Below are 25880 nucleotides of genomic sequence, written 5' to 3'. Positions count from 1 at the left end.
TGAGTTTTATACTTTCATATTTCAAAGTTCATATTTTGAGCATTATTTTTTGAGATGGAATTTTGCTCTTGTTTCCCAGGCTGGAGTGCAATGGTGCAGTCTCAGCTCACTGCAACCTCCACCTCCTGGGTTCAAGCGATTCTCCTGCCTCAGCCTTCCCAGTAGCTGGGATTACAGGCATGTGCCACCACGCCTGGCTAATTTTGTATTTTTAGTAGAGATGAGGTTTCTCCATGATTTGGTCAGGCTAGTCTTGAGCTCTGGATCTCAGGTGCTCCGCCCACCTCGGCCTCCCAAAATGCTGGGATTACAAGCATGTGCCACCCTGCCCAGCCCTATTTTGAGCATTTCTTGTAGGGTCAGTCCTGTGGTAATGAATTCCTTCAGTCTTTGCTTATCTGGGAATCAGTCTATTTCACCTTCATTTGTGAAGGATAATTTTGCTAGAAATAGTATTCTGGGTTGGCAGTTCATTTTCATCTGCCCCCACCCCAGCACTTTGAATATACCATCTCATTGTCTTCTGGCCTCTAAGGTTTCTGCTGAGAAATCTGCTGTTAGTTTGGTGGATTTTCCTTTATAGGTGACTAGATGCTTTTCTGTTGCTGTTTTTAGGATTTTCTCTTTATCATTGACTTTAGACAGTCTGATTACAATATGCCATGTAGAAAACCTTTTCATATTGTATCTGCCTGAGAATCATTAAGCATCCTGAATCTGAGTGTGTTAAATGTTGCTAGACTTGGCAAGTTTTCATCTTTGTTTCTTCTTTCTTGGTTATACTAATAATTTGTAAATTTGGTTACTTTAAAATTGTCCCAAGTGTCACAAAGGCTTTGCTTATATTCTTTAAATTCTCTGTTCTTTATTTTGTTTTACTGGATTATTTCAAAAGACCTGCCTTGAAGTTTAGAAATTCTTTATTTTGCCTGATTCTAAGATTTTAAATGCATTTTGTTCCCTTCAATGAATTATTCTGTTCCGGATTTCTATTTGGTTCTTTAAAAAAAATTTATCTCTTCGGTAAGTTTCTCATTTATTTCCTGAATTATTTTTCTGATTTTTTATGTTCAGAATTCACTTGTATCTCACTAAGATTCTTCAAAGTCAATATTTTGAATTCTTTATCTGGGATTTTAAGATTTTCTGATTAAGACCTGTTGATGGAGTATTGTGTTCCTTTGGAGGTGTCATATTTCTTTGCTTTTTCATGTTTTCTCTGTCCTTATGTTGATATCTGTACATCTGGTATAACAGTTGGTTCTTCCTATTTTTGAGTTTACTTTCATAGGGGAGGACTTTTTTCTGAAGGTGTATCTATGGTGTTGGTTGGATGGGGCATTTTGGCTTTGATTCTGGGTGGATGCAATGGTGTAGTCTCTATATGATTTCTTTGGCAGTAAACAACATCAGTGATATCTGTGATTTCCTTGGTAAGTTATACTGTGGTTATTAGCAGAGGCTGTGGTGAAGTTGTGCTGAGGACTGGGATGCCAGGTAGGCCAGTCTTTAGGCCCCAGTGGTTGCAGTGGTGGGTTGAGTGTGCCTGTCTTTGTGCCCCAGTGTGGAATACCCTGGCACCTGTGTTGGAGCAGGCTGATTCTTGGCCTTCAGGTGGCTTTCCCACCTGGAGGTAGTGACAGCAGTGGACCAGGTGGTTGGATGTGTTCTCGGGTCTCTAGGCAGCTTGTATGGCATGGCAATGGCAGTAGCAGTAGTAGGATGATCCTCTGCATCCTGAGTAGTGTGCATAGATATTGGGAGTGGCTGTGATGGGCTGGACAGGCAAGTCTCCAGGCCCGAGGTAGCACTTGCAGGTAGATTTCAGCTTATGTGGTAGTGGCTGGGAAGTTGGGCCCAATCTCAGTACCCTGTGAGGAATGTTCAGGTATCCAAGGTGGTAGATTGGGTTGGGCAGTCTCCAGGACCTCAATCTATGTGCTCTGTCTTGGGAATGGGGAACAAAGCGAGGCCAGATAGGCTTTTGTTCAGCCCCCATAGTGGTGAGAGGAGGCAGCAGCTGTGATGGGCAGGGGCAGGGCAATTCTTAGGCCCTAGGCAAAGTGCTTGAGTGAGGGGCAGTAGCAGCTGCATTGCGGCTCTGCCACTGGAGAGGATGTGGCCATCATCAGTGGCCACAGCCTGGACTGGCAGGTGGGGAATTGTGCCTCTTTCATGCCACAGTTTTAGTGAGGCTTGATCCCCTGCCCTGGTGGCGGTAGCCTGCACCTAACTCATCCCCCTGCACCAGCTGCAGCAACCCCTGCCCAGCTCACCACCAATTCCAGCAGCAACTTGTGTCTCCATCTTAGATCTCAGAAACACATGCCTACCAGCACTGGGTGCTTCAGCTCATGTCTCACTGACTTCTAAGCCTTGGCTGCAGGAGCACTCCCAGCTTGCCCTGCTGTCCCAGCAGTAATAGCCTGAGTTTCCTTGATGCCTCAGTCCTGGAACTCCTGGGCCTCAGGACAGCATGCAGTTTGTCAAAGGCTAGGTTTGGAAATGCCTTGCTGTAGCTGCTTAGGTCTCAGAAAGGATGTGGGGCCCAGTGTTGAGTTCTCTCCTAGAAGCAGTTCCATCTCATGGTCTCCTGGCAGCTCCCTGTGTTAGTTTCAGGGCTTGGGAGGATTGAGGGCTTTTCAAGTGGCCAGGATTGCACAGTTCCATGGTGGGGATGTTGACTGCTGGAAGTCTCCCGCTCACCCATTTCCCACTTTGGGAAATCACTCCTGGCTCCCAGCTGATCCCAGTCAGGGAGGATGCAAGAGGCAACCTCTTTTCCTACTTTTGGTGCTTCCTGTCCCTTCTTTGTTGAATTCGAGTGTTCTCTTGGATAATGTATTTGAAGTGTGACTGTCTATATACTGTTCTGGTTTTTCTAAGTGGAGGAGTCAGTCATATAAAATGCTTCTAGTGAACCCTCCCCAACTCAAAAAGTTAATAGAAATGTATTAAACTCACTAGTTAAAATGCAGATTTTCATATTAAATCTAACGATATATCACTTACAGAGACACATCAAAATAATAAAGATATAGTTGAGAGCAGAAAGATAGGAAAAGATAAATGAGACAAATACTGGAGAAAGGCTTGGGTAGCTATACTAATATTAAACAAAATAGGCTCTAAAATAGGAGGCTTTATTAGTAATAAAGAGCATCACTTCATATTGATAAATGGTTTACCAGAGAGATCTAATGGTTATAAACTTATATTCACTAGTAAAATACCCTGAAAATTATAAAGGTAGAAATTTAGAGTTAAGGAATATGCTGATAAATCCACCACCAAGGTGGGAAATTTCAGCATGGCTTTCTCAGTGATCATAGTACAAACATAAAACGTTAATAACAATCAAGATGATCTTAATGCATTTCACAAAATTGATACAATAAACACATACAGAAACCTGCATCAAATAAATACTACATTTGGGCAAGAAAAAGAAAGAAAATATCTAAGAATAAGTAAATTAAAAATACAGGTTAGTGGTTACCTCTAGTTGCAGGGTGGGTCAAGCTGGAGGATGGGATTAGGAAGAAACACACAGGTAGCTTCAGTAATACTAATAATGTTCCAGTGCTTGAATGATGTGTTCATGGTATATTTTAATATGGTAGATCTTAACTTGCATTTATATTACATATATTTTTACTGCATCTATTGAATATAAGAAAATTTTGTTCCTCACATATTCTCCTCATTCTTCAGTGTGTTTCAGATTTGTTCTTGGTGTGGGAGGTACTGTATTTGTGACCATATCAGGAAAGATGTTAGAAAGTGATTCATGTCAATACCATTTGACCTGGCAATCCCATTACTGGGTATACACCCAAAGGAATATAAATCATTCTATTATAAAGATACATGCACACATATGCTCATTGCAGCACTATTCACAATAGCAAAGATGTGGAATCAACCCAAATACCCATCAATGGATAAAGAAAATGTGGTACATACACATCGTGGAATACTATGCAGCCATACAAAGGAATGAGACCATATCCTTTACAGGTACATGGATGGAGCTGGAAGCCATTATCCTCAGCAAACTAACACAGGAACAGAAAACCAAACACCACATGTTCTCACTTATAAGTGGGAGCTGCACAATGAGAACACATGGATTCAAGGAAGGGAATAACACATGGTGGGGCCTGTTGGAGGGGGCGGGTGGAGGGAGAGCATCAGGATAAAAAAGCTAATGCATGTGGGGCTTAAAGCTATGTGATGTGATGGTAGGTGCAGCAAACCACCGTGGCACATATTTACCTGTGTAACAAACCTGCATGTCCTGCACGTGTATCCCAGAACTTAAATAACATTTAAAAAATAATAATAATAAAGAAAGTGATTCATGTCCTCTCTCAGAAGACATTCCATTCTGGTTAATGTTAGCTAAGTGCCCACCATTCTGTCTTTTTAATGCCAACAACAACCTATAATATGTCAGTGGCCAGTTAGTTCTTCACAACCACAATGGAAAGAAGGTTAGGTATATGAACTAATCCCTCCAACCTCTGAGAAACCTAGATTAGATAGATGCCTTCTTCTATGGACCATCTGTTCTTTTTACCTTCGGTTACAGCATCACAGAATTACATGATTTTAATAAGTCAGTATTTGTATATTTTCCAAATGAAGAAACTGAGCAACAGTCAAGTAACTTAGGGTCAGATATATTTTCTACTTTCAAAGACCTCTATAGTAAAGCCCACATTTTTCCTCATACTAATTCTGAAATTCAGTAAACTACAAAGCAAAATATTCTGGTTTCTTATACTGACATTAGCATGGCTTTAAGTTAAAATGATTTGGCATCATTGGGCCATATTTTAAGACAGAGCTTGAGTGGCTTATTTTATTTTCCACAAAGTCACATTTAAAGAAACTTTTGTGAAGATGTTGAATCCTCATTTCTTCATTTAACAAATTTGTTTGGGGCATTTAAAATATGAAGGGTAGGCACCAGAAGATGGACGAATAGGAACAGCTCCGGTCTACAGCTTCCAGCGTGAGCGACACAGAAGATGGGTGATTTCTGCATTTCCTACTGAGGTTCCGGGTTCATCTCACTAGGGAGTGCCAGACAGTGGGCGCAGGACAGCGGGTGCAGCGCACTGTGCACGAGCCGAAGCAGGGTGAGGCATTGCCTCACTCGGGAAGCACAAGGGGTCAGGGAGTTCCCTTTCCTAGTCAAAGACAGGGGTGACAGACGGCACCTGGAAAATTGGGTCACTCCCACCGTAATACTGCGCTTTTCCGACAGGCTTAAAAAATGGCACACCAGGAGATTATATCCTGCCCCTGGCTCGGAGGGTCCTATGCTCACAGAGTCTCGCTGATTGCTAGCACAGCAGTCTGAGATCAAACTGCAAGGCAGCAGCCAGGCTGGGGGAGGGGTGCCCACCATTGCCCAGGCTTGCTTAGGTAAACAAAGCAGCAGGGAAGCTCGAACTGGGTGGAGCCCACCACAGCTCAAGGCGGGTGGGGGGTGGGGGGAGCACAGACAAAAAGATGGCAGTAACCTCTGCAGACTTGAATGTCCCTGTCTGACAGCTTTGAAGAGAGTAGTGGTTCTCCCAGCACCCAGCTGGAGATCTGAGAACGGGCAGACTGCCTCCTCAAGTGGGTCCCTGACCCCCGAGCAGCCTAACTGGGAGGCACCCCCAAGTAGGGGCAGACTGACACCTCACACAGCTGGGTACTCCTCTGAGACAAAACTTCCAGAGGAATGATCAGGCAGCAGCATTTGTGGTTCACAAAAATCCGCTGTTCTGCAGCCACCGCTGCTGACACCCAGACAAACAGAGTCTGGAATGGACCTCTAGCAAACTCCAACAGAGCTGCAGCTGAGGGTCCTGTCTGGTAGAAGGAAAACTAACAAACAGAAAGGACATCCATACCAAAAACCCATCTGTACGTCACCATCATCAAAGACCAAAGGTAGATAAAACCACAAAGATGGGAAAAAAACAGCAGAAAAACTGGAAACTCTAAAAATCAGAGCACCTCTCCTCCTCCAAAGGAACGCAGCTCCTCACCAGCAACGGAACAAAGCTGGATGGAGAATGACTTTGACAAGTTGAGAGAAGAAGGCTTCAGACAATCAAATTACTCGGAGCTACAGGAGGAAATTTGAACCAATGGCAAAGAAGTTAAAAGCTTTGAAAAAAAATTAGACGAATGGCTAACTAGAATAACCAATGTAGAGAAGTCCTTAAAGGACCTGATGGAGCTGAAAACCAAGGCATGAAAGCTACATGACGAATGCAGAAGCCTCAGTAGCCGATGCAATCAACTGGAAGAAAGGGTTTCAGTGATGGAAGATGAAATGAATGAAATGAAGCGAGAAGAGAAGTTTAGAGAAAAAAGAATAAAAAGAAACAAAGCCTCCAAGAAATATGGGACTATGTGAAAAGACCAAATCTATATCCAATTGGTGTACCTGAAAGTGACAGGGAGAATTGAACCAAGTTGGAAAACACTCTGTAGGATATCATCCAGGAGAACTTCCCCAGTCTAGCAAGGCAGGCCAACATTCAGATTCAGGAAATACAGAGAACGCCACAAAGATACTCCTTGAGAAAGAGCAACTCCAAGACACATAATTGTCAGATTCACCAAAGTTGAAGTGAAGGAAAAAATGTTAAGGGCAGCCAGAGAGAAAGGTCGGGTTACCCACAAAGGGAAGCCCATCAGACTAACAGCTGATCTCTCAGCAGAAACTCTACAAGCCAGAAGAGAGTGGGGGCCAATATTCAACATTCTTAAAGAAAAGAATTTTCAACCCAGAATTTCATATCCAGCCAAACTAAGCTTTATAAGTGAAGGAGAAATAAAATCTTTTACAGACAAGCAAATGCTGAGAGATTTTGTCACCACCATGCCTGCCCTAAAAGAGCTCCTGAAGGAGGCACTAAACATGGAAAGGAACAACAGGTACCAGCCACTGGAAAATCATGCCAAATTGTAAAGACCATCGAGGCTAGGAAGAAACTGCATCAACTAACGAGCAAAATAACCAGCTAACATTATAATGACAGGATCAGATTCACACATAACAATATTAACTTTAAATGTAAATGGACTAAATGCTCCAATTAAAAGACACAGACTGGCAAATTGGATAAAGAGTCAAGACCCATCAGTGTGCTGTATTCAGGAAACCCATCTCACATGCAGAGACACACATAGGCTCAAAATAAAAGGATGGAGGAAGATCTACCAAGCAAATGGAAAACAAAAAAAGGCAGGGGTTGCAATCCTAGTCTCTGATAAAACAGACTTTAAACCAACAAAGAACAAAAGAGACAAAGAAGGCCATTGCATAATGGTAAAGGGATCAATTCAACAAGAAGAGCTAACTATCCTAAATATATATGCACCCAATACAGGAGCACCCAGATTCATAAAGCAAGTCCTGAGTGACCTACAAAGAGACTTAGACTCCCACACAATAATAATGGGAGACTTTAACACCCCACTGTCAACATTAGGCAGATCAACGAGACAGAAAGTTAACAAGGATACCCAGGAATTGAACTCAGCTCTGCACCAAGCAGACCTAATAGACATCTACAGAACTCTCCACCCCAAATCTACAGAATATACATTTTTTTCAGCACCACACCACACCTATTCCAAAATTGACCACATAGTTGGAAGTAAAGCTCTCCTCAGAAAATGTAAAAGAACAGAAATTACAACAAACTGTCTCTCAGACCACAGTGCAATCAAACTAGAACTCAGGATTAAGAAACTCACTAAAAACCGCTCAACTACATGGAAACTGAACAACCTGCTCCTGAATGACTACTGGGTACATAACGAAATGAAGGCAGAAATAAAGATGTTCTCTGAAACCAATGAGAACCAAGACACAACATACCAGAATCTCTGGGACACATTCAAAGCAGTGTGTAGAGGGAAACTTATAACACTAAATGCCCACAAGAGAAAGCAGGAAAGATCCAAAATTGACACCCTAACATCACAATTAAAAGAACTAGAAAAGCAAGAGCAAACACATTCAAAAGCTAGCAGAAGGCAAGAAATAACTAAAATCAGAGCAGAACTGAAGGAAATAGAGACACAAAAAATCTTTCAAAAAATTAATGAATCCAGGAGCTGGTTTTTGGAAAAGATCAACAAAATTGATAGACTGCTAGCAAGACTCATAAAGAAGAAAAGAGAGAAGAATCAAATAGATGCAATAAAAAATGATAAAGAGGATATTACTACTGATCCCGCAGAGATACAAACTACCGTCAGAGAATACTGCAAATACCTCTATGCAAATAAACTAGAAAATCTAGAAGAAATGGATAAATTCCTCAACACATACACCCTCCCAAGACTAAACCAGGAAGAAGTTGAATCTCTGAATAGACCAATAACAGGCTCTGAAATTGTGGCAATAATCAATAGCTTACCAACCAAAAAGAGTCCAGGACCAACCAGATGGATTCACAGCCAAATTCTACCAGAGGTACAAGGAGGAACTGGTACCATCCCTTCTGAAACTATTCCAATCAATAGAAAAAGAGGGAATCCTCCCTAAGTCATTTTATGAGGCCAGCATCATCCTGATACCAAAGCTGGGCAGAGACACAACCAAAAAAGAGAATTTTAGACCAATATCCTTGATGAACATTGATGCAAAAATCCTCAATAAAATACTGGCAAACCGAATCCAACAGCACATCAAAAAGCTTATCCACCATGATCAAGTGGGCTTCATCCCTGGGATGCAAGGCTGGTTCAACATACACAAATCAATAAATGTAATCCAGCATATAAACAGAACCAAAGACAAAAACCACATGATTATCTCAATAGATGCAGAAAAGGCCTTTGACAAAATTCAACAACGCTTCATGCTAAAAACTCTCAATAAATTAGGTATTGATGAGACGTATCTCGAAATAGTAAGAGTTATGACAAACCCACAGCCAATATCATACTGAATGGGCAAAAACTGGGAGCATTCCCTTTGAAAACGGGCACAGGACAGGGATGCCCTCTCTCACCACTCCTATTCAACATAATGTTGGAAGTTCTGGCCAGGACAATTAGGCAGGAGAGGGAAATAAAGAGTATTCAATTAGGAAAAGAGGAAGTCAAATTGTTCCTGTTTGCAGATGACATGATTGTATATCTAGAAAACCCCATTATCTCAGCCGAAAATCTCCTTAAGCTGATAAGCAACTTCAGCAAAGTCTCAGGATACAAAATCAATGTGCAAAAACCACAAGCATTCTTACACACCAATAACAGAGAGCCAAATTATGAGTGAACTCCCATTCACATTTGCTTCAAAGAGAATAAAATACCTAGGAATCCAACTTACAAGGGATGTGAAGGACCTCTTCAAGGAGAACTACAAACCACTGCTCAATGAAATAAAAGAGGATACAAACAAATGGAAGAATGTTCCATGCTCATGGGTTGGAAGAATCAATATCGTGAAAATGGCCATTCTGCCCAAGGTAATTTATAGATTCAATGCCATCCCCATCAAGCTACCAAAGACTTTCTTCACAGAATTGGAAAAAACTACTTTAAAGTTCATATGGAACAAAAAAGAGCCTGCATCACCAAGTCAATCCTAAGCCAAAAGAACAAAGCTGGAGGCATCACACTACCTGACTTCAAACTATACTACAAGGCTACAGTAACCAAAACAGCATGGTACTGGTACCAAAACAGAGATATTGATCCATGGAACAGAACAGAGCCCTCGGAAATAACACCACATATCTACAACTATCTGATCTTTGACAAACCTGACAAAAACAAGCAATGGGGAAAGGATTCCCTATTTAATAAATGGTGCTGGGAAAACTGGCTAGTCATATGTAGAAAGCTGAAACTGGATCCCTTCCTTACACCTTATACAAAAAATTAATTCAAAATGGATTAAAGACTTACATGTTAGACCTAAAACCATAAAAACTCTAGAAGAAAACCTAGGTATTACCATTCAGGACATAGGCATGGGCAAGGACTTCATGTCTAAAACACCAAAAGCAATGGCAACAAAAGCCAAAATTGACAAATGGGATCTAATTAAATTAAAGAGCTTCTGTACAGCAAAAGAAACTACCATCAGAGTGAACAGACAACCTACAAAATGGGAGAAAATTTTCACAACCTACTCATCTGACAAAGGGCTAATATCCAGAATCTACAATGAACTCAAACAAATTTACAAGAAAAAAACAACCCCATCAAAAAGTGGGCAAAGGACATGAACAGACACTTCTCAAAAGAAGACATTTATGCAGCCATGAGACACATGAAAAAATGCTCATCATCACTGGCCATCAGAGAAATGCAAATCAAAACCACAATGTGATACCATCTCACACCAGTTAGAATGGCAATCATTAAAAAATCAGGAAACAACAGGTGCTGGAGAGGATGTGGAGAAATAGGAACACTTTTGCACTGTTGGTGGGACTGTAAACTAGTTCAACCATTGTGGAAGTCAATGTGGCGATTCCTCAGGGATCTAGAACTAGAAATACCATTTGACCCAGCCATCCCATTACTGGGTATATACCCAAAGGATTATAAATCATGCTGCTATAAAGACACATGCACATGTGTGTTTATTGCGGCACTATTCACAATAGCAAAGACTTGGAACCAACCCAAATGTCCAAGAATGATAGACTGGATTAAGAAAATGTGGCACACATACACCATGGAATACTGTGCAGCCATAAAAAATGATGAGTTCATGTCCTTTGTAGGGACATGGATGAAACTGGAAACCATCATTCTCAGTAAACTATCGCAAGGACAAAAAACGAAACACCACATGTTCTCACTCATAGGTGGGGATTGAACAATGAGAACACATGGACACACGAAGGGGAACATCACACTCCAGGGACTGTTGTGGGGTGCGGGGAGGGGGGAGGGATAGCATGAGGAGATATACCTAATGCTAAATGATGAGTTAATGGGTGCAGCACACCAACATGGCACATATATACATATGTAACAAACCTGCACGTTGTGCACATGTACCCTAAAACTTAAAGTATAATAATAAAAAAAAGAAAGGTAGGCACTGAAAGATGACACTGACTTTTAAACTTTTTTTTTTTGCTTTCCATTTTGAAATAATTTCAGATTTACAAAAATAAAGTTCAAAAATAGTGCAAAAATTTCTGTATACACTTCATGCAGATTCCCCAAATGATCTTACAGTTATAAAAATTATAAAAATCAGGAAATTAACATTGATAAAATATTATCATCTAACCTAAAAATCTTATTCAAATTTCACCAATTGTCCCAATAATATGTATTTTTTCTCCTGGCCCAGCAGAGAATCCATGGTTACATGATGCATTTAATTTTTATGTCTTATTAGTGACCTTTAGTTTGGAACAGTTTTCTAATTTTACTAGCCTCTCATGACCTTGGCACTTTAAGTATGGGACAATTATTTTGTAGAATATGCTTTAGTTTGGATTTGCCTGTTGTATCCTCATGTTTGAATTTAGGTTATGCCTTTTGAGTAAGATTACCACAGAACTGATCTTGTGTCTTTCTCAGCATTATCATATCAGCTGCACATGATATCAATTTGTCCCATTGCTGGTGACATCACCTTTAATCATTTGATTCAGGTGGTGTCTGCCAAGTTTCTCCAACATAAAGTTACTATTTTTTCTTTTGTAATTAATAAGCATCTTGAGGGGAGATATTTTGAAACTACATGAATATCCATCATACATTTTTCATTGCATATTTGCCCACCAATTTTACTATCTAGTGATGGTTTTTACCTGAAGCAGTTATTACTATGGTATTTTACAAATAATAATCATCTAATCCCATCATTTCTTTACATCTAGTAGTTGGAATTCTACGGTGAAGAAGAGCTCCTCCTTATCCCACATTTATTTATTCATTTAAAAATGTCTATCATTATGAACTTTTGGATGTCTTTTTCATTCTGTGGGTCATAATCTATTACTAGCATTATTTATTATTTGTTTAAATTATTCCAGTATTGTCCATTGGTAGCCTCTTCATGATGACCTCTGTATCTTTTTATTATGTTCCTATCAATTTTTAACTATTTACTTGATTTCAGGCACCACAATGTTCCAGGCTCATCTTGTACTTTCCCTCCTACAGTTCTGAAATATACCATTTCTCCAAGGAGCCCTCCCTGGTCAGGGAATAATGCTGTGGACAGGATTCAAAACTTTTGATATTGCCTAGAGAGCTGCAAACATTCAAGTGTTGACCATGAAGATATTTGTTATTCCATGTACCAACAAAGTTGTCCATATAATTTTTTAAGTGTCATTTTATAAGACTAGGTCTACAAAAATAACAATGTAGTAAAATTAAAATTTTAATTTTGGCACACCAGGAAAAATAGCCATGACATTTACCATCTGGTTTCAATGTATTCATTTTATTTTTATTTTTATGAATAATTTACAGAAGTAAGAATAAAGAGATGGTAAAAAACAGCAAAATAAGAATTTAAACATAGCAAACCACATTTTTATTTCATATTTTCTTGATTTTGGAGGTAATGTAACCTGAAATTGGCAATGCCTTTGATTGCAAATAACTGGTCATGAGCTGTCGTATATGAACCTAGAACATTATCATCTGGTAAATACTGGCTCCAGATTTTAAACGGATCTCTAGTAGGTTATAACTAATCATTATCTCTGGTTCTTCCTGGATATGAATTATTATCACAGTGTAATTCTATGGAAAAATTTGAGGGTTCATGATTTTGTAGAAAAGAAGGTGGCCGTGTTTTTGTTTCACAATTACAAAAATATTTTCACTTTTGCTTTTATAAATGTCAATCAGATTGAGCAACCCAATGAACTTTTAAAATTTCTATATAATGTCTGTCTTTCCAGTCACCTTTACGTATATACCTACCTTCAGCATTTGTCCATTTATGAATATCAAGTAAATTTTTACCAATAAATACTATAAAAGATGAAATAATTGTCATATGTCCTTTTACCAAAGCAGGATGGTCCAGGTTCTTGTTGCAAAATATTAAATGATGAAGTCCTTCCTATTAAATAATTAATGGGTTAGAATATCATGTTTCCTTTTTGTCTTTGTAAATATATTGTTTACTCTGATTGTCAGTTCTGACAGAATTTATCTGAAGGACTCATAGCCCAAGATTTTGCTTCTGTGGTCAGTTTTACCTCATCATTAGAATCTCAAGTTCTCTGTCTCTGCCTTCATTTTCTCACTCATCTAATTATTGTGAAATATCTTTCTCTTAATTTTATTCTTTATCCCATTATGGGAAGAAAATTAAGAATTCCAAATTCTTAACTATGTTCAATGGAAGCTGAAAAGAATATGGCAAAGATGGCATCTCTAGACTTCTTTTATAACTTTTTGAAAGATGATGTATTAGACAACACAGTTAGAAAACTGAAGGATGATATAATGGTGACATTCATTTCTAGGCAATTTTGTAATTCTCTTTGTTTCCTTATTATTTTAGTTTTTTTAGCACAATTAGAAATAATTGATGAGTGATGATGAAGTAATTCCTAGCATGATGAAATAGCAAAATACTTTAAAATATAGGAAATATAAGATCACTAAAATATCATAATGTATCTTAGATCCTATAGTGCATCTTAGAGTTATAAAATGATCAATAGACTAAGTGATTAAGAAAATGAGTTTAACTTACTAAAACTAAGTATTTTTTCCTTTTTATTTTTGGAAAACCTGTAAGAAACAAAAGTCATGAAATACCAGTCTTTACAAATAATTAAAACTGCTGCACAGAGAAACCTAAAAACTGAACTTGGGGGCTGGGTGCAGTGGCTCACACCTGTAATCCCAGAACTTTGGGAGGCAGGGGATCACCTGAGGTCAGGAGTTCATGACCAGCCTGGCCAACAAGGTGAAACCCCGTCTCTACTAAAAATACAAAAATTAGCTGGGCGTGGTGGCGGGTGCCTGTAATCCCTGCTACTTGGGAGGCTGAGGCAGCAGAATCACTTGAACCTGGGCGGCAGAGGTTGCAGTGAGCAGAGATTGAGTGCCACTGCACTCTAGCCTGGGTGACAGAGCAAGGCTCTGTCTTAAAAAACAAACAAACAAACAAACAAACAAAAAACTAGGATCAGTGGGCCTTGGTGATACCGCAAAGGTTAAAAAGTTTGATTCAGTCACATAGTGAATAAAAGGATAGGGACATTGGTAAGACCACTTTTTCCCTAAACCTGATAATACCCCAGAAGTAGATCCTTAATGAAACTAACTTTTTAATTTTCTCCTTTTGTTACCTGGACTTTATACTGTGTTCAAAGGAGCATGAAAATGTAATGAGCTATCAGCTGTGAGCAAATTTATTAAATAGAGTAAATGAAAAGAGAACCAGACCAATAATTCAAGAATTCTAACTAGCTCAGGCTTGGACATTAACTAATTCTGTTTCTTTGGGCTGACTAATCCTGGAAATTATGTGTATTGGAAAGAATACATTGTTGAGTCAGCCACAACAAGAACCTGCTTCTTTGGACTCAAGCTCCCTGCCTGTCAATTTTCTCATGTTTAATAGAGATAAAACCCTGCTTTGCAGGGTTATTGTAAGTACTAAATAAACTACTAGAGACTGTCAGACTCTGGAGGGATGGAACTCTCTTAACCATCTTTGTCTTTCCTGTGACTAGAAGTTATCTGAGTATTTATTGGGTAAATTTTGTTACACATGTTTATGAACTGTGTATTATAAACTGTAAAATGTACAATTACAAGGTCATTTTGTTTGTATCAATACAGCTGTGTTAAGTGCTCTTCAAATTTAAGGTCTTTTCCTTTATCTTAAAAATCCTTTGGGAAAAGAAAGTTCTAGTTTAATCTGTGCCTCCTTCTACATGGGCTCATAGTTTTTATCAAATCAAGGAAAAAATGTAAAAGGAAAGCTTTGGGACATTTTCTAGAATTTGATATTTACCAAGTGTAGATTTATATTTATTAAGCCTCATGTCTGATTATTTTTTAAATGGCAGGCAATAAATAATTTATCATTGTGTTTGTCCTAAATTGGATGACTGACTGGTTCATAAGTTCAAAAATTTCACTGTGGTGCTGTAAATTTTGTAGAGTAAAACATCTTTGTATGTCCTCTAAGATTACATGGCCTAAAAATATTAGTTTAGGTGTCTCACTCAATAACAATTTAAAATTTTTCTTGCCTTATCTTTTCCCTTGTCCTTTAACTCATTTATTACAAATCTTATGAGAAATTGACTTGAATAATTTCCCCAATCTTTAGTCTCTTTGCCATTTTAATCTCAATTTCATACATAGGGAAACCAAGCCTTTTAAGAAATCCTGGGGTGATCATTTGAAAGTTATGCCCCACTTGCCAACTCCCCATCCCCATCATTTTTGGCTCTGCGATATAGCCTATTCAGCAAAGGGAAATAAATCTAACTTGGATTTACACATATAACTTGTTTAACTAACTATTTAGTTTGGTTAGAGTCATTGTTCAGGACCTGACTATAAATTAGGTGAATGCTTATTGCAGCACCATTCAGGTTTCCTTGGGAAGTCACTTAGGCCTGTGGCAGAGAAAGTAGGATCTAAGGCTTGATGACTGTAAGTTTAATCTACTATTTAACCCTCATGGATACTGGCCAGAGCTTGGGCTATCGATAACTCTTGCCTTAGCGACATACAATCACATACATAGATTGTATGTATGTGAGACACTCTATCCTTATTTGTATCTTTAGTTAGTTGACAGGTTCATGAAAGGTAAGAACTGTAGTTAGCCTTCGGATGACGTTAAAGCAAAAATACAGAGGAAATTCCTAAATTGGCGTTGAGTCTAGAAGCGTCTCTTAAAACACTTCAAATTCTATACTTTTATTATATAACAAGTGTTATTACCATAGTAGTTCCATAACACTTGGCCATTGACTGGCTGCTTATCACCTGTGTCACAGATCCCATTCTGTTATCTACTCCCTTAGATCTTTATAAACAACGAGTGGCAGAACTCAGAGAGTGGGAGAGTGTTCCCTGTCTATAATCCAGCCACAGGAGAACAGGCGTGTGAAGTTCAAGAAGCAGACAAGGTATGTCTTTTGTAGATAAAAGATTCCCTATGAAATAACTGCCTTCAAACAGCAGAGCAGTAAACGTATGTTCTCAGTACACCACTACATGCTCATGCTTCACTTTTTTCATGACAGCAGATGGTTCTTCCTTTATTTGGAGTGTTTTTCTTCATTTGTGCCTCTTCCTCTCTAACAGGCAGATGTAGACAAAGCAGTGCAGGCAGCCCGCCTGGCTTTCTCTCTTGGTTCAGTGTGGAGAAGGATGGATGCTTCAGAAAGAGGACGTCTGTTGGATAAGCTTGCAGACTTGGTGGAACGGGACAGGGCAGTTCTTGCAGTAAGTAACCTAAGAAAACATTAAGTCTTTACACCACGTTTGCCATTCTGCTGAAATTTACATTCCTCGGCTTTATTTTATTTTTATTTATTTATTTTTTGAGACAGAGTCTAGCTCTGTCGCCCAGGCTGGAGTGCAGTGGCACAATTTCAGCTCACTGCAACCTCTGCCTCCCAGGTTCAAGCGATTCTCCTGCCTCAGCCTCCTGAGTAGCTGGGATTACAGGCGCATGCCACCACGCCCGGCTAATTTTTGTATTTTTAGTAGAGATGGGGTTTCACTATGTTAGTCAGGCTGGTCTTGAGCTCCTAAAAGGATACTTTGAAGCAGACCTGGGGAAAAAGCAAAGGAATAGGTAATGCATATGAAAAATTAGACATGTTTGGATTTGGGGATCAGATGGAGAAGGAGAAGTGGAGGATCAGCTGAATATCTTTTCTCACTGAATTTTGAAAACTGGAGCTTTCCACGACTGGTAAGGACCTTCCTTTCTAAAACTTCCCCTCCCCATGACAAATTAAAAACAGTCAAGCAACAAGAGAGTCACCATGCTGCTTGCAGAAAACCAGTATCAAATGATTCTTATGAGAATGAAATAGAACAAGTTTTTACCTCCCCAGAGTTAACCTCTCTTGAGTAAAGAGAATCCTTCTGAGCCAGAGGGGATGGTATGGACCTCTCATACACTTCTGCTCCATTTGTCCTGTCATTCTGTGAGCCAGTAGAAAGGAGAGACAGCAGGAGATAGCAACTTTCTTTCACTAAAACAATTATTTTCCTCACATAAGGAACTTCTCCTGCCCTAATGGGTTTTGTTGTTGCTGCTGTTTTTAAAATAAAAGTCAATTCCTTAGAGAATATAAACTTTTTGGAAACTGGAACCATTTAGGAATGTATGCACTATACACTTGGGATCTCCACCTGGGATCAATGAATATTTAGGGTTTCCTTGTTCAGTCAGGGCATTCAAGCCATGAGTACTATATCCTTCCCCCTACTTGGGGAAAATAGGTCACTATTGGGCTTGCTTCTGGGGAAGGAAGCATTTTTTCTCTTTCTCAGTGTCCCTCCTACCATAGTTCTTCCCTTCTACCATCCGCCTCAGGAATCTGTTCATAGTATGGGAACAAAATGATTCCTTTATGGAAATGGTTTGGGATTCTAGCTATATATAACATTTATGTGTATATAAAAACATTTTCTAATCTGCCACTCTAGGGAATACTCTTCCAATGAGGTGTTTATACATACTGAAAAAGGTGTTTCATGGTAAAGAAATTCCTTCTTGCAGATTCACAAGACACTGGGCATATTAAAGGCTCAGGAAAAGCCTACTAAATGCTTCTCAAGCTTATTTGAGTCTCATCACCATTTTTCTGGCTAACATACCAATATCATGCAAAACCAAGTTTTTTGGGACACATTACTTGTCTCTTCACTGGATTATCATTTTCTTGAGAATTAAACTTGTATTTTACCTTTTTTTGGTAATCCTAGCATGGTTCTTAGCACATAAATGGTAAATGAGGGCACATAGGTTGTCGATAAATGACTGTTTAATTGAGCTAAAGAAATATGATATCTATAGCATTGTATTAACACTGTACTAGAAGATGATTAATTAATTTCTCCAGTTATATTTTCATATAATAAAACTCAAATGCCTTTCCTTTTCTTCTCTGTGTCTCACTGATCAAATCTCTTTTCCTACCACACCTAAATGAGATTCCTGCTTTTAAACACTCTCAAGCTATGAGAAAAGTGAGTTTTAGTAAGAGGTAACCTGTGGAAGAAAGGGGAGCTCCTGACTGGAAAACTGAAGTTAATACTGCATCCAAAGTAAACACAGTTGAAAATAGACCTAGAGCTGGCAATTCTCAGTGGATTTGACTGGTGTCAGCAGCTCACAGAGACCATTTAGGCAGCCCAAATTCTGGTTATTGACACTATTCACTCTAAGCTGTGCAGATTTTGGTGCTTTGCTAGCTGTATAGAGAATGTAATGCCTATCTTGTAAACATACACATGTTCTAAAAAGTACTAGGAAATAGTTTGATTCCTTTTTTAAGGGTGAGCCAATATACAGTGATAAGTAACATATTTTTAAATAAGTTTCATTTTATACACATACTAAGTAGATAAATTACACTGGAAGTCATAGTATTTTCACCTCATTGATTGGAGAATATTTTAATTTTAGCTTTGTCAGAGATCAAATAATTTTCACACCAGTATGTCTTACAAAATAGACTTGTAGGAAAAAAAGAAAATTACAAACATGTTTGTTTATTTCATTTGTTGAACTTGTAACACCTTTAATATTTCTCAAGTCAAAATACTCTTCTCATTTCAGCATGTTCGTTGTTTTTGTTACAGACTTAGCCAGTTCAGGAAGATGTCGTTAAAATAATAATGTTTATAATGTAAAGCAGTTCAATATTGCTATTTTTATTAAATGGAGCAGATATTTCACTCTTAATAGGTAATGGTTGTTAATGTAAATGTTTACAAAAGACCAGCCTTTAAGTTGTTAACATCTGGGCTTCCCTAGAGGAGATCTTGTTTATTTGGTGGTAATAAATAAACTTGCTGTGCACCGTGGATATTCCGTTTCTCAGCAGGGGTCTTGGCAGCTGTGGAGAAAACTTTCTATTCTCATCAGTTGCATAAAGAGCCCATGTTTCTGCTCCTCTTTATGGATTCAGATTACTGGTGTAGACGCCAAAAAAATCCCCAATGAGCTCTGATCATTAATATAACGGAAGCTGTTTTGACAAGCAGAACATTTCTTTATCATTAGTTAAAGAAATATTGTGTTAATGTATTTGGATAGTGGTTACTGGAAGCACAGGAACATGCACATATATACTCATTGTGATTTTTACTAGGACTAAACCAAACTGACGGTACTAGAAATCTTTTTATTTGAGAATTCAAAGTTGACCAGGTATGCAACTCCATTTGCATTTGTATTCTCTCTCTTCCTTTTTTCTTCTGCTCTAGAAATTAGTGTATTGCTGGAAAGTTCTGGGGACTTAATATCTCTCCATTTCTCTTCCAACAGACCATGGAATCCCTAAATGGTGGCAAACCATTCCTGCAAGCTTTTTATGTGGATTTGCAGGGCGTCATCAAAACCCTTCGATATTATGCAGGCTGGGCTGATAAAATTCATGGGATGACCATTCCTGTAGGTATGTGAAATCTGAGTATGTCGAAAAGGAAAACGTGAGACCACCAGAAATGCACTTTGGCCACCAAACACAAACAGTAGTCACACAGAATACAGATATGAGCACACTTACAGCAGTTAGAACTGAGTGAAGAACCAACCAAATTATGTCACTGACTCTGACAACATCCCATTTTCTATAGTCTACATATAAGTATAGGGGCATGCCACTTAATTCATCATTCATCTAAGGAACAGGTATGTATTTGTCAGCTGGTAAGTGGTCAGCATTGTGCTAGATTAGGTGCTGGGGTAGGTATGAAGGGGCATTACTGGGTGGAGGGAAGTCATGGAAAATTTCAACAAGGTTAAGACTTGCTCCTTGCCCTCCTGAAACATAAGATCTACTCTTTGGAAGGGAATATTCTAAGCGTTAACAGTTGTCTCTGAGTGGTAAGATTATGGCTGATTTTCAGTTTCTTTTTTATACTTTTCTCTACTTTCTATATTTCTCAAACGGCCATGAATTACTTTCATAATCTATAAAAACAACACTAATCCTAACCCCTTTTTATTGTTAAGATTCAGGTTACATGACAGAACCAACAATACAGAAAACTTAAAGGCCCCTATAGGAGTGTTATAATTGGGTGCTAAGTTGTGTGCTTTACCTGTCTGTGCTGTAGCCCTTTAAATGAGAGGGAAAGTATCCAAGACTAAAGCAACTAAAGCAGTCAGTGAAGAGGATGTTTATCTGTGCTTGAATACTAATGATAGCTAATACCAATTGAGTGCTTTCACAGCATCCCCAAGAGAAAGGCACTGTTATAAACATCTTCGGTTTACAAAAGTGGAAAGAGGTCTGGCGAAGTAAAATTAGTTTTCCTAATTCACAGAGTAAGTAAGTTTTAGAGCTAAAACTTTGACTTTAGAACCTAGGCTTGTAATCACTTCATTAGATAATTCAAAATAGATCCTAGGAGGAAGAGATATCCTTATAGGAAAGGGATGGACTGAAAGAGATAGGGAATGGTGAATAGACATAAGGAAAGGAAATGCACATTTATTGAGTGGATACTAGATGCCACTTAGCACTGTGCCAAGTGCTCTACCTGTGTTCTCCAGAAGGCAGTCTGCTTTCCATGGAGAGTGCATAGTAGCAGGATTGGAAAGTAATGCTGAGGACTTTGAAGTATCTCTTTTGGGCCTTCCTAGCCAGGCTGAGCAGTACTGATTTACTAAAAAAGGGAGTGGTTTGGCTGATAGTGTGGATGGCTGGGAACAGTTCTTCTCCAATTTAATGTGCGCACGAATCACCAAGGGTCTTTCTCAAGTGCAGTTTTTGACTGAATAGGTCTGGGGTGGGGCCTGAGACTCTGCATGTCTAACCAGCTGCTGGTCCTCCGCATTGAGTAGCAAGGAGAGGACACAGCAGAACCAAGTTAGGTGGCTGTTGTGATGCCTCATGTAGGTGTGGTATGACAAGGGAAGAATAATTTACAGTGAGAATGGAGATGGTTTAGAGACAAGACTTCCAAGGATTATTTTTTAAATTGCCCCCACAAATGATGATGACATGTGGAATGTTAGTTTTTAGAAAATGGGTTTCTGATTGTAGGGGCTCTTCCCTTCCATCCAGAGGTTTCTCCCTTGTTCAACTGACTGAGAAGGGTGGAGAAGATTGCTCTTGGGGAAAGTCAGAATCTTAGTTCTGTTCTGACTCTAAGGATATTACAGGACAGCTGTTCTCCAGCATCACTTGCAAGATGTGGGGATGGCCTAAGTGAGGTAGAAAGTCACTATTCATTATGAGCATACCTATTAGAGGGCCTGAGAATTAAAACCTTTGTCAACAATGGGACACATGTCAGTCTTTTTAGGCGGGCCTGTCGCCTATCAGTACAGAAAGGTAAATTAACAAGCTCAAAGTCCCTAGTTGTTGGTTTTTTTGGTCCCCACTCCACCTGTCATTTCATTATTAAAACAACAAATATGTTTTAGGCATTTAAATATCTTTTCAAACCATTTACAAAGCTCTGAGGAAGATTGTGAAACAGAAGGCAATGCGCATAGATCTCTATTTGGCCTAACAGTATCTTGGTTTTCTTTTACTTCCTCAGGAGGGAAGATCCTGATTAGATAAAGCTAAATATTGATTGGTATCCCTGATAATGTTTGAAGCTTTAATGTAACTTGATCTGGCAATAGAGGTGGTTGGCCCATAAGCCTCACTGTTTTCATCTGATGCGTTTTGGAGATCCTGTGGATGCTTATCTACGAGTTATAAATACAGGGCATAGAAAAGGCTCTCACAGGGCTCTCACAGTAGTCTTTCCCAACTTTACTCATTAACTGTTGTTCAGCCAATGAAGGAAAAAAAATGAAGAATTCTCTTAAACTCTAAGTAACTTTTTGTTTCCCAAAACTAAAAAGTTTTTCTGAAAGTCCATTTAGAGTCATACTAGGATGAGGTACTCTCCCTGCCATCAGGCCTGTAGGCAGAATTCTCAGGAGGCTGAAGTTTGGGTCATAAGAGCTCTCTCCATGGTATCTCAAACAGATGAGGGAAGGATGGAGGTAGAGGTTAACTTGGCACCTTTCCTCTCTGTTCCAGTTTTAGATAAATTTGGGCTTGCCTAGAGGCCACTTAGAATTCAGCCAACAATGTCTTTGGCTAGTCTAGTGCTTAGTGAATGTAGCTGGACTAAATCAGGGGAGTCATAGGAGAAGATCACAGAAAGGGGTATCGTAATCATAATTATTCACTTGTTCTCAGATTTGTTAAGTAAATTAATACATTTGTATTTTTTGTAACTCCATAATTTAACATCAGCTTCATTTTGTCTCTGCGTGCTTGGCTTTTTTTTTTTCACAGTGAAGTCTGGAATATAGAAAGTCCATTAGTCTTTAACCATGAGATCTTTATTGTGCTAAATGCATTTTCCTACCTAATTTTATGTTTGGAATTATAAAGAAATAATGTACTTTATATTTGCATAGAATTTAAAAGTATAAAATATTCTTTTATGTACAATATCTATGTGATTCTGTGTGTGATCTGATGAGATAGTCTGGATTTTAAATGGTATTTTACCTATTTTACATCTAAGAAAATAAGACTGCAAGGGTTTAGTGTCTTGAAGAAGGTCATATGGCTAATAAGTGGGAGACCTGAGATTCAAGCTTAAGTGTTTTTCTGCCTAAGCCATAATAAATTCTCTTCTTATGGAGATTGGTTCAGCAAGGCAGGAAGGTGGCCCTGATGAAGTCTTTAACCCAGTGCAGATTTTTATACTAATATATGGTTTATTCTCATCATTCATAGTAGTTATGTTTTATAAAGTTGTCATGAACACGGAATTAGCAAATACTGAACTATTGCTCCTAGGGGAAATACAAGATTAGGTTCCTGTGAGCTTCTGATCACAACATTCTTGTCTGTTGATCAGAGAACGGCCTTGATTTATGTGTTTCTGTTGAAAGATCCTTTGTTTAACATATATTGTCAATTTATGAACACTGAACTCATGGCCAACCAGACAAAAGTACTATAACTGATGCGTGAATGAAGCTTGTCTGACACATGTATTTTCTCTGTAAGGCACATTACAGCCTTCTTGCACTTAGGAACACTAGACAGCACTCAACACTATGCTTAGGGGCCATTTTAAACAGCAAAATTGTGAACAAAAGGCACAAAAATACGAAAAATGTGGCACTAAGACCACAAAAAAGGACACCTTTTTTTTTTTTTTTTTTTTTTTAACAATATGAGAGCTGAAGCAAGAAGGCAGAGTGTCACCTTGTTCAACCTCAGCTGGGAATTTGTGCATCAGGTGACTCAAAATTTTCCCCGCTTTGGGGAAATGCAAATTAAAACCACAGTTGAACCACCTCATTACTGCAAAAAAAATGTCCATAATTTAAAAATAAAAAAAATAGATGTTGGAATGTATGTGGTGAGAGGGAATGCTTTTACACTGCTGGTTGGGAATGTAAACTAGTACAATCACTACGGAAAACAGTATGGAGATTCATTAAAAAACTAAAAGTAGAACTACCATTTGGTCCAGCAATCCCACTACTGGGTGTACCTACCCAGGGAAAATAAGTCATTATATGAAAAAGACATATGCACATGCATGTCTATAGTAGTACAATTTGAAACTGCAAAAATATGGTACCAACCTAACTGCGCATCAGCCAATGAGTGGATAAAGAAGGTGTGGTAAATATGCACCAGGGAATACTACCCTGACATAAAACGGAATGAAATAATGGCCTTTGCAACATCTTGGGTGGAGCTGGAGGCCATTATTCTAAGTGAAGTAACTCAGGAATGGAAAACCAAATATCTTATATTCTCACTTCTAAGTAAGTGCTAAGCTATGAGGATGTAAAGGCATAAGAATGATGTAATGGACTTTGGGGAAGGATGGGAGTGGGGTGAGTGATAAAAGACTACTACTGTACTGGGTACAGTGTACACTACTCAGGTGACAGATGCACCAAAATCTTGGAAACCACCGCTAAAGAACTTATCCATGTAACCAAACACCACCTGTACTCCCAAAACTATTGAAATAAAGAAAATCCCTGCTTTGGATATACATGCCCATAAATGATTCTGAGAACACTCCGTACTTTGGGTTACAAATAAATTTTAGGTAGTAGGCAAGTTCTTAAATATGGAATCCACAAATAATGAAAATCAACTGTATCTAGAGCCTGCTTTTCTCAAGATAGCATTTATGAGGCTTAAATGTTCTGGAACACTTGAGGTGGGGATCTCCCTGCCTAGTTCCTAATCATATGGGTAAAGGGGGCTTTCATAGTGAGTGTCAGAGATAATCACACAATTCTGTTTGGTCACCGATAAAAAAAGAACCTGAAATGGGATTTTTTGTTGTTAAATTTTTAGATGTAAGACTGCTCTGCAACATTGAATTATACTCCATGGTTCATCCAGCATAACATCTCTAACACTAAACAACCAAAAAGAATGGGAAGAAATACGCCATTATGTCTTTGACTCATTCCGTTCTGGGAAGGCTAGGGAAAGGTATCATGTAATTGGAAGGGATTTGCTTTTACCTCCTTTCTGTGGCATCAGCTTTGATCTCTTATTCCTTCACCCATTTCTTCATACATTCATTCATTCAACAGATTTTTTTAGCATCTGCTATATTTCAGCTCCTGTGTTAGGCATTGGGGTTACAAAGGCAAATAACTAAGATGTTTATAGGACAGTAAGAAAAACAAGTAGACAAGCAACTGCAATATAGTGTGATCTATTTAAATATGGAAGCATGAAATTTGGTGGGACACCATAGGAGAGGCATCTCCTAGTATTAAGGCCTCCTGGAGAGGGTGGTGGGATGTCTAAGTGATAACCTGAAGGACAAGTTAAGTGAAGATGGAGTCAGGGACATTACAGGCAGTGAGAATAGCTGGCACAAAGCATGAAGGGAGGAGAGTACCATGTGTTAGCGGATCTAAAAGTATAGGCAGATATAAAAGACAGTAGAGCCCTGAGTCTGGGTCAGCCATGCTACAAGTTTTATTCTGTAGGCAATAGTGAGTCACCAAATTAAATAGGTGAGTGCCTTGATCAAAATTACATTTTAGGAATTGCATCAAATCTGTATATTGCTTTGGACAGTATGGTCATTTTAACAATATTGAGTCTTCTAATCCATGAACATGGGGTGTTATTCCATTTGTGTCATCGGTGATTTTTTTCATTAATGTTTTGTAGTTCTCCTTGTAGAGATCCTTCACCTTCTTAATTAAATATTCTTAGGTATTTTGGGGGGGGGGCTATTGTAAATAAAATGAACCTAAGTGCCTTTCAATGGATGACTGGATAAAATATATACATATATATATATATATATGTATATATGTGTGTGTGTGTGTGTATATATATATACACAAATCATGGGATACTACACAGCCATAAAAATTATGAAATCATTTCTTTTGCAGCAACATGGATGGGGTTGGAGGCCATTATACTGAAATAAGTGAAATAACCCAGAAACAGAAACGAATACCACATGCTTTCACTTATAAGTGAGAGCTAAGCAGTGGGTAAACATGGACATATGGAGAGACCTAATAGACATTGGGAGCCTTCAAAAGGAGGGAGAGTGAGAGGAGGCTGAGGATTGAAAACTACCTGTTGGGTACCACGTTGACTATTCTGGTGATGGGCACACTAGAAGCCCAAGGCTCATAGTTATGCAATATATCCATG

The 25880-nt window shown here is 38.7% G+C and overlaps 1 protein-coding gene across 3 annotated transcripts in view; it reads left to right on the top strand.

Annotated features, from left to right (window-relative positions):
- The window catches only part of LOC116463621 (retinal dehydrogenase 2), a 125523-nt gene that overhangs the window by 45961 nt on the left and 53682 nt on the right, over nt 1-25880 (top strand). For all 3 annotated transcript variants that reach the window (XM_058434767.1, XM_032146799.2, XM_058434768.1), the window contains exons 2-4: nt 16026-16130; nt 16309-16449; nt 19514-19643. In XM_058434767.1, the coding sequence (XP_058290750.1) occupies nt 16026-16130; nt 16309-16449; nt 19514-19643 (376 nt within the window). The remainder of the gene's footprint in view (nt 1-16025; nt 16131-16308; nt 16450-19513; nt 19644-25880) is intronic.

This window comes from Hylobates moloch, unplaced genomic scaffold (assembly GCF_009828535.3).
Source record: "Hylobates moloch isolate HMO894 unplaced genomic scaffold, HMol_V3 SCAFFOLD_45, whole genome shotgun sequence".
Taxonomy (NCBI): domain Eukaryota; kingdom Metazoa; phylum Chordata; class Mammalia; order Primates; family Hylobatidae; genus Hylobates; species Hylobates moloch.
Note: the sequence above shows the minus strand (reverse complement) of the source record. Positions and strands in the feature narration are given on the sequence as shown.